The 10,000-nt window shown below is 50.2% G+C and overlaps 1 protein-coding gene across 1 annotated transcript in view; it reads right to left on the bottom strand.

Moving 5' to 3' along the window:
• dysf (dysferlin, limb girdle muscular dystrophy 2B (autosomal recessive)) overlaps positions 1 to 10,000 on the bottom strand; it is a 241,551-nt gene that overhangs the window by 14,499 nt on the left and 217,052 nt on the right. The window contains exons 48-51 of the mRNA XM_046320433.1: positions 8,874 to 9,013; positions 8,611 to 8,699; positions 1,762 to 1,857; positions 1,078 to 1,219 (exon numbers count right to left, since the gene is read on the bottom strand). Of these exons, the coding sequence (XP_046176389.1) occupies positions 1,078 to 1,219; positions 1,762 to 1,857; positions 8,611 to 8,699; positions 8,874 to 9,013 (467 nt within the window). The remainder of the gene's footprint in view (positions 1 to 1,077; positions 1,220 to 1,761; positions 1,858 to 8,610; positions 8,700 to 8,873; positions 9,014 to 10,000) is intronic.

The raw sequence follows: 10,000 nt of genomic DNA, 5'->3' as shown, positions 1-10,000 counted from the left end.
CATGTCGTTGTCATGACGCCGAGTAGAACTATCCTGATGTCCTTGAGAGGTGTGAGAGAGGTGTGAGAGAGATGTGAGTGAGTGTGAGTGAGGTGTGAGTGAGGTGTGAGAGAGGTGTGAGAGAAATGTGAGTGAGGTGTGAGTGAGGTGTGAGTGAGGTGTGAGTGAGGTGTGAGAGAGGTGTGAGTGAGTGAGGTGTGAGTGAGTGAGGTGTGAGTGAGGTGTGAGCGAGGTGTGAGTGAGGAGTGAGGTGAGAGGTGTGAGGTGAGAGGAGGAGGAGGAGGAGAGAGGAGGAGTGAGGTGAGAGTGAGGTGTGAGTGAGGTGTGAGTGAGGTGTGAGAGAGGTGTGAGAGAGTGAGGTGTGAGGTGTGAGGTGTGAGTGAGGTGTGAGTGAGGTGTGAGTGAGGTGTGAGGTGTGAGGTGTGAGGTGTGAGTGAGGTGTGAGTGAGGTGTGAGGTGTGAGTGAGGTGTGAGTGAGGTGTGAGTGAGGTGTGAGTGAGGTGTGAGTGAGGAGAGAGAGGTGGGAGGAGAGACAGTGAGTGAGGGAGGAGTGAGGTGTGAGTGAGTGAGAGTGAGGTGTGAGTGAGGTGTGAGAGAGGTGTGAGAGAAATGTGAGTGAGGTGTGAGTGAGGTGTGAGTGAGGTGTGAATGAGGTGTGAGTGAGGTGTGAGTGAGGGAGGTGTGAGTGAGGTGTGAGTGAGGTGTGAGGGAGGTGTGAGTGAGGTGTGAGGGAGGTGTGAGTGAGGTGTGAGGGAGGTGTGAGTGAGGTGTACCTTCCTGTTGAAGGTACAGAGTTGTTCAGCTTGTAGGTAGTAGAGAGGAACAGGAACCTCTGGTGGAAGTTATCCTCCCCTCCTTCCCTCCCTCCCTCCCTCCCTCCTCTACTATCTTCCCTCATCCTCCCTCCTTCTTCTCTTCTCTTCTCTTCTCTTCTCTTCTCTTCTCTTCTCTTCTCTTCTCTTCTCTTCTCTTCTCTTCTCTTCTCTTCTCTTCTCTTCTCTCTCCCTCCCTCCCTCCCTCCCTCCCTCCCTCTCCTCTCTTCTCCCTCCCTCCCTCCCTCCCTCTCCTCCATCTCACCTTCCTATCGATGGTACAGAGTTGTTCGGCTGGTAGGTAGTGGAAGGGAAACAGGAACCTCCAGTTGAAGTTTCCCTCTCCTCCTAGAGAGCGATAGTGGACGTCTGTCTTCTGTTTATGGTCTTCGTGACCGTGGAGCCACCTGCAACACAACAGGTAACATTCAGGATCAATGAGTTTCAAAACAGTTTTCAAGAGTTCACAACACATCCCAACCTAAGTTTAAACTAACACGACATTGGGAATGAGGGTTCTTGTCATACCACTTCAAAAAATGTCTACTTGTTTATGCCATCTGAACGTGCCACAAGCCAGTTCTCATCTGCAGCAATATTCTGACAATTATCACATTTGGTCATGTAATGTGGGATGTTTAGGGCATATATCGTTATTATTAACAATATTCTGGTCATGTAATGTGGGATGTTTAGGTCATGTAATGTGGGATGTTTAGGTCATGTAATGTGGGATGTTTAGGGCATGTAATGTGGGATGTTTAGGTCATGTAATGAGGGATGTTTAGGGCATGTAATGTGGAATGTTTAGGGTATGTAATGTGGGATGTTTGGGGTATGTAATGTGGGATGTTTAGGTCATGTAATGTGGGATGTTTAGGGTATGTAATGTGGGATGTTAAGGTCATGATGATGTTCATATCGTTATTAACAGAAATCGAAGACACACCCCTTGATGAAGATGTCACTCATCTTCTCCCCGGTCAGGCTGACATCATCCAGGATGACATCACTTGTGTTCCATATGATGCAACGCAGGTAGAACCTTGAAGACAGAAGGACAGTCAGAGGTACAGTAAGAGGGACAGTCAGAGGTACAGTAAGAGGGACAGTCAGAGGTACAGTAAGAGGGACAGTCAGAGGGACAGTCAGAGGGACAGTAAGAGGGACAGTCAGAGGGACAGTCAGAAGGACAGTCAGAGGGACAGTAAGAGGGACAGTCAGGGGGACAGTCAGAGGAGGGACAGTCAGAGGAGGGACAGTCAGAGGGACAGTCAGAGGGACAGTCAGAGTTAAGGGTACAGTAAGAGGGACAGTCAGAGGGACAGTCAGAGGGACAGTCAGAGGGACAGTTAGAGGTAAGGGTACAGTAAGAGGGACAGTCAGAGGGACAGTTAGAGTTAAGGGTACAGTAAGAGGGACAGTCAGAGGGACAGTCAGAGGGACAGTCAGAGTTAAGGGTACAGTAAGAGGGACAGTCAGAGGGACAGTCAGAGTTAAGGGTACAGTAAGAGGGACAGTAAGAGGGACAGTAAGAGGGACAGTCAGAGGGACAGTCAGAGTTAAGGGTACAGTAAGAGGGACAGTAAGAGGGACAGTAAGAGGGACAGTCAGAGTTAAGGGTACAGTCAGAGGGACAGTCAGAGGGACAGTAAGAAGGACAGTAAGAGGGACAGTCAGAGGGACAGTCAGAGGGACAGTTAGAGGGACAGTCAGAGGGACAGTCAGAGGAGGCACAGTCTGAGGGACAGTCAGAGGGACAGTCAGAGGGACAGTCAGAGGTAAGGGTACAGTAAGAGGGACAGTCAGAGGGACAGTCAGAGGGACAGTTAGAGGGACAGTAAGAGGGACAGTCAGAGTTAAGGGTACAGTAAGAGGGACAGTAAGAGGGACAGTAAGAGGGACAGTCAGAGTTAAGGGTACAGTCAGAGGGACAGTCAGAGGGACAGTAAAAGGACAGTAAGAGGGACAGTCAGAGGGACAGTAAGAGGGACAGTCAGAGGGACAGTAAGAGGGACAGTTAGAGGGACAGTCAGAGGGAGAGTCAGAGGAGGCACAGTCTGAGGGACAGTCAGAGGGACAGTCAGAGGGACAGTCAGAGGGACAGTCAGAGGTAAGGGTACAGTAAGAGGGACAGTCAGAGGGACAGTCAGAGGGACAGTTAGAGTGACTTTAAGAGGGACAGTCAGAGGGACAGTCAGAGTTAAGGGTACAGTAAGAGGGACAGTCAGAGGGACAGTCAGAGGGACAGTCAGAGGTACAGTCAGAGTTAAGGGTACAGTAAGAGGGACAGTCAGAGGGACAGTCAGAGGGACAGTCAGAGGGACAGTCAGAGTTACAGTCAGAGGTAAGGGTACAGTAAGAAGGACAGTAAGAGGGACAGTCAGAGGAACAGTAAGAGGGACAGTCAGAGGGACAGTAAGAGGGACAGTAAGAGGGACAGTCAGAGGGACAGTCAGAGTTACAGTCAGAGGTAAGGGTACAGTAAGAGGGACAGTCAGAGGGACAGTCAGAGGGACAGTAAGAGGGACAGTCAGAGTTAAGGGTACAGTAAGAGGGACAGTCAGAGGGACAGTTAGAGGGACAGTCAGAGGGACAGTCAGAGTTAAGGGTACAGAAAGAGGGACAGTCAGAGGGACAGTCAGAGGTAAGGGTACAGTAAGAGGGACAGTCAGAGGGACAGTTAGAGGGACAGTCAGAGAGATCAGTCAGAGGGACAGTCAGAGGGACAGTAAGAGGGACAGTCAGAGGGACAGTCAGAGGGACAGTCAGAGGGACAGTAAGAGGGACAGTCAGAGGGACAGTCAGAGTTAAGGGTACAGTAAGAGGGACAGTCAGAGGGACAGTTAGAGGGACAGTCAGAGGGACAGTCAGAGGTAAGGGTACAGTAAGAAGGACAGTAAGAGGGACAGTCAGAGGGACAGTCAGAGGTACAGTAAGAGGGACAGTCAGAGGGACAGTCAGAGGGACAGTCAGAGGTAAGGGTACAGTAAGAGGGACAGTCAGAGGGACAGTAAGAGGGACAGTCAGAGGGACAGTTAGAGGGACAGTAAGAGGGACAGTAAGAGGGACAGTCAGAGTTAAGGGTACAGTAAGAGGGACAGTAAGAAGGACAGTAAGAGGGACAGTCAGAGGACAGTAAGAGGGACAGTCAGAGGGACAGTCAGAGGGACAGTCAGAGAGGGACAGTAAGAGGGACAGTCAGAGGGACAGTCAGAGAGGCACAGTAAGGGACAGTCAGAGGGACAGTCAGAGGGACAGTCAGAGAGGGTAAGAGGGACAGTCAGAGGGACAGTCAGAGGGACAGACAGTCAGAGGGACAGAGAGGGACAGTCAGTACAGAGGGACAGTAAGAGGGACAGTCAGAGGGACAGTCAGAGTAAGGGACAGTAAGAGGGACAGTCAGAGGGTTAAGGGACAGTCAGAGGGACAGTCAGAGGGACAGTCAGAGGGACAGTCAGAGACAGTTAGAGGGACAGTCAGAGGGACAGTCAGAGGGACAGTCAGAGGGACAGTCAGAGTAAGGGACAGTCAGAGGGACAGTCAGAGGACAGTTAGAGGGACAGTCAGAGGGACAGTCAGAGAGGGACAGTCAGAGGGACAGAGGGACAGTCAGAGAGGGACAGTAAGAGGGACAGTCAGAGGGACAGTCAGAGGGACAGTAAGAGGGACAGTCAGAGGGACAGTCAGAGGGAGTCAGAGGTAAGGGACAGTAAGAGGGACAGTCAGAGGGACAGGTTAAGGGACAGTCAGAGGGACAGTCAGAGGGACAGTCAGAGGGACAGTCAGAGGGACAGTCAGAGGGACAGTCAGAGGGACAGTAAGAGGGACAGTCAGAGGGACAGTAAGAGGGACAGTCAGAGGGACAGTCAGAGGGACAGTAAGAGGGACAGTCAGAGGGACAGTCAGAGGGACAGTTAGAGGGACAGTTATAGAGGGACAGTCAGAGACAGTAAGTTAAGGGACAGTAAGAGGGACAGTCAGAGAGGGACAGTCAGAGGGACAGTCAGAGTCAGAGGACAGGGACAGTCAGGGACAGAGGGACAGTCAGAGGGACAGTCAGTAAGGGACAGTAAGAGGGACAGTCAGAGGGACAGTAAGAGGACAGTAAGAGGGACAGTCAGAGGGACAGTCAGAGGGACAGTCAGAGGGACAGTTAGAGGGACAGTCAGAGGGACAGTCAGAGAGAGTAAGAGGCACACAGGGTAAGAGGGACAGTCAGAGGGACAGTCAGGGACAGTCAGAGGGACAGTCAGAGGGAGAGAGGGACAGTCTGAGGAGAGAGGACAGTCAGAGACAGGACAGAGAGTCACAGGGACAGTCAGAGGGACAGTCAGAGGGAGAGTCAGAGGGAGAGTCACAGGGACAGTCAGAGGGACAGTCAGAGGGACAGTCAGAGGGACAGTTAGAGGTAAGGGACAGATAGAGGGACAGTTGGAGGGACAGTTAGAGGTAAGGGACATATAGAGGGACAGTAAGAGAGACAGTTAGAGGTAAGGGACAGTTATAGGGACAGTTATAGTTTAGGGACAGTCAGAGGGACAGTCAGAAGGACATTCAGAAGGACAGTCAGAAGGACAGTCAGAGGGACAGTCATAGGGACAGTTAGAGGTAAGGGACAGATAGAGGAACAGTTGGAGGGACAGTTAGAGGTAAGGGACAGTTAGAGGTAAGGGACAGATAGAGGAACAGTTGGAGGGACAGTTAGAGGTAAGGGACAGTTAGAGGTGAGGGACAGTAAGATAGACAGTTAGAGGTTAGGGACAGTTATAGGGACAGTTAGAGGTGAGGGACAGTTATAGGGACAGTTAGAGGTTAGGGACAGTCAGATGGACAGTAAGAGTTAAGGGACAGTCAGATGGACAGTTAGAGGTAAGGGACAGTAAGAGAGACAGTTAGAGGTAAGGGACAGTTATAGGGACAGTTAGAGGTAAGGGACAGTTAGAGGTAAGGGACAGATAGAGGGACAGTTGGGGGACAGTTAGAGGTAAGGGACAGTAAGAGAGACAGTTATAGGGACAGTTAGAGGTTAGGGACAGTTATAGGGACAGTTAGAGGTGAGGGATAGTCAGATGGACAGTAAGAGCTCGGGGACAGTTAGAGGTAAGGGGCAGTTAGAGGTGAGGGACAGTTAGAGGTAAGGGGCAGTTAGAGGTAAGGGACAGTTATAGGAACAGTCAGATGGACAGTAAGGGAATGTTAGAAGGCAGTCATCAAAATGAAGGAAGTGCATATGAAGGATAGTCAGATAATGGCCAGGACAGTTAGATAATGGCCAGTTAGAGGTATCATGGACAGTTATAATGGCCAGTTATAGCCAGGAACAGTATAATGGCCAGGATGGACAGTAAGGGAATGTTAGAAGGCAGTCATCAAAATGAAGGAAGGCATGGTCAGGTATCATTGCCAGGTATCAAATATGAAGGATCTATATGACCAGGAATGGCCAGGATCTATATAATGGCCAGGTATAATGGCCAGGTATAATAGCCAGGTATCATGGCCAGGTATAATGGCCAGGTATAATGGTCAGGTATCATGGTCAGGTATCATGGTCAGGTATCAATGCCAGGTGCCAGGTATCATTGGCCAGGTATCATGGCCAGGTATCATGGCCAGGTATCATGGCCAGGATCCAGGTATATCATGGCCAGGTATCATTGCCAGGTATCATGGCCAGGTATAATGACAGGTATCATGGCCAGGTATCATGGTCAGGTATCATGGTCAGGTATCATGGCCAGGTATAATGGCCAGATATCATGGCCAGGTATCATGGTCAGGTATCATGGTCAGGTATCAATGCCAGGTATCAATGCCAGGTATCGTGTCCAGGTGTCGTGGCCAGGTATCATGGCCAGGTATAATGGCCAGGTATAATGACCAGGTATCATGGCCAGGTATCATGGCCAGGTATCATGGCCAGGTATAATGGCCAGGCATAATGGTCAGGTATCATTGCCAGGTATCATGGCCAGGTATAATGACCAGGTATCATGGCCAGGTATCATGGTCAGGTATCATGGTCAGGTATCATGGCCAGGTATAATGACCAGATATCATGGCCAGGTATCATGGTCAGGTATCATGGTCAGGTATCAATGCCAGGTATCAATGCCAGGTATCGTGTCCAGGTGTCGTGGCCAGGTATCATGGCCAGGTATAATGGCCAGGTATAATGACCAGGTATCATGGCCAGGTATCATGGCCAGGTATCATGGCCAGGTATAATGGCCAGGCATAATGGTCAGGTATAATGGCCAGGTATCATGGCCAGGTATAATGGTCAGGTATCATGGCCAGGTATCATGGCCAGGTATCATGGCCAGGTATCATGGCCAGGTATCATGGCCAGGTATCATGGCCAGGTATAATGGCCAGGTATCATGGCCAGGTATAATGGCCAGGTATAATGGCCAGGTATCATGGCCAGGTATCATGGCCAGGTATCATGGCCAGGTATAATGGCCAGGTATCATGGCCAGGTATAATGGTCAGGTATCATGGCCAGGTATCATGGCCAGGTATAATGACCAGGTATAATGACCAGGTATCATGGCCAGGTATCATGGCCAGGTATAATGACCAGGTATCATGGCCAGGTATCATGGCCAGGTATCATGGCCAGGTATAATGGCCAGGCATAATGGTCAGGTATAATGGCCAGGTATAATGGCCAGGTATAATGGTCAGGTATCATGGCGAGGTATCATGGCCAGGTATCATGGCCAGGTATAATGACCAGGTATAATGACCAGGTATCATGGCCAGGTATCATGGCCAGGTATAATGACCAGGTATCATGGCCAGGTATCATGGCCAGGTATCATGGCCAGGTATAATGGCCAGGCATAATGGTCAGGTATAATGGCCAGGTATCATGGCCAGGTGTAATGGCCAGGTATCATGGCCATGTATCATGGCCAGGTATCATGGCCAGGTATCATGGCCAGGTATCATGGCCAGGTATAATGGCCAGGTATAATGGCCAGGTATCATGGCCAGGTATCATGGCCAGATATCATGGCCTGGTATAATGGCCAGGTATCATGGCCAGGTATAATGGCCAGGTATAATGGCCAGGTATCATGGCCAGGTATCATGGCCAGGTATAATGGCCAGGTATCATGGCCAGGTATAATGGCCAGGTATCTTGGCCAGGTATCATGGCCAGGTATCATGGCCAGGTATCATGGCCAGGTTTCATGGCCAGGTATAATGTTCAGGTATAATGGCCAGGTATCATGGCCAGGTATAATGGCCAGGTATAATTACCAGGTTTCATGGCCAGGTATAATGTTCAGGTATAATGGCCAGGTATCATGGCCAGGTATAATGGCCAGGTATCATGGCCAGGTATCATGGCCAGGTATCATAGCCAGGGATAATGGCCAGCTATCATGGCCAGGTATCATGGCCAGGTATCATGGCAAGGTATCATGGCCAGGTATCATAGCCAGGGATAATGGCCAGGTATCATAGCCAGGGATAATGGCCAGGTATCATAGCCAGGGATAATGGCCAGGTATCATAGCCAGGGATAATGGCCAGGTATCATAGCCAGGGATAATGGCCAGGTATCAAGGCCAGGTATCATGGCCAGGTATCATGGCCAGGTATCAAGGCCAGGTATCAAGGCCAGGTATCATGGCCAGGTATCATGGCCAGGTATAATTTGTAGTTTTCCAGATATGGACAGAATGGCTGTATTGTACCACTGGGCGAAGATCATCTGTCAAGATTTAATTGAAGATCACGTTGTCAAACTTTATTCAAACTTCGTCTGAGGACGACCTACTTCTTGGCCTTGCGTGGTGTGATGTTGAAGGGAGGTCCAGGAGGACCCTGGGACTTGGGGAAGACATCCACCCACAACTGCAGTCTCCCCTTGATAGACAACACAATAAACCAATCAGAGACCAGGGATTAGGTGTGACAAGTATACGAGGTTGACTAACCACAACAAGGAATACTTATCTGGGGAAATGAACACTGTGAGCTGTCCAAATAGACGCCGATGATTTAACAAAAGTGTGTGTGTGTGTGTGTGTGTTTACCAACCTGTTCCATGTCAGGCTGAAGAGGACTAAGGAGGGCTCGTGTTTCCACATGTTCAGGAACCAGCCCCTGTCTCCGCAGGATCAGTAGGGACAAGCGTTCCACTAAGGGCCCCAGATGAGGGTTGAGGGGCTTTGCGTCGTCTGTAGATAACATAGACACATAATACACGTCGGCACAAAAAGGCAATGACCCAGTCACCCTGAGGACATGTTCTGACCCAGTCACCCTGAGGACATGTTCTGACCCAGTCACCCTGAGGACATGTTCTGACCCAGTCACCCTGAGGACATGTTCTGACCCAGTCACCCTGAGGACATGGCCTTTCAACATATGACTTCAGAACTGAGGGCGTATTGAGCAGAAATGGACCGTTGTGTTTGAAATAATGCATTTAATTGTTCAACTACAGGACCATCATCCATAAGTTTATAACACAGACACTGACATGCACACACTCACGTACGCAAGCACACACACACACTCTCTCACACACACAAACACTCACAAACACACAGACTGACCGCCAGAGAGGAAAATCACAAGTTGTTCCAAATACAACCAGACATCCCAGACAGAAAGTTTATGGTTTTGAACCTAGAGTCACCTCTCTTAGGGGAAGAAGAGAGGAGGAGGAGGAGGAGAGAGGAGAGAGAGAGAGAGAGAGAGAGAGAGAGAGAGAGAGAGAGAGAGAGAGAGAGAGAGAGAGAGAGAGAGAGAGAGAGAGAGAGAGAGAGAGAGAGAGAGAGAGAGAGAGGGAGAGAGAGGGAGAGACAGAGAGAGAGACAGAGAGAGAGAGAGGGAGAGAGAGAGACACAGAGAGAGAGAGAGAGGGAGAGGGAGAGGGAGAGGGAGAGGGAGAGAGAGAGACAGAGACAGAGACAGAGACACACAGAGAGAGAGAGGCAGAGACAGAGACACACAGAGAGAGAGAGAGAGAGAGAGAGAGAGAGAGAGAGAGAGAGAGAGCGAGAGAGACAGAGAGAGACAGAGCGAGAGAGACAGAGAGAGACAGAGAGAGAGAGAGACAGAGACATACAGAGAGAGACAGAGAGAGAGAGAGAGACAGAGAGAGAAAGAGACAGAAGGGGAGGATGAAACAAGATGGCTGATTGACAAGCGCCTGACGC

This window comes from Oncorhynchus gorbuscha, linkage group LG21, assembly GCF_021184085.1.
Source record: "Oncorhynchus gorbuscha isolate QuinsamMale2020 ecotype Even-year linkage group LG21, OgorEven_v1.0, whole genome shotgun sequence".
Taxonomy (NCBI): domain Eukaryota; kingdom Metazoa; phylum Chordata; class Actinopteri; order Salmoniformes; family Salmonidae; genus Oncorhynchus; species Oncorhynchus gorbuscha.
Note: the sequence above shows the minus strand (reverse complement) of the source record. Positions and strands in the feature narration are given on the sequence as shown.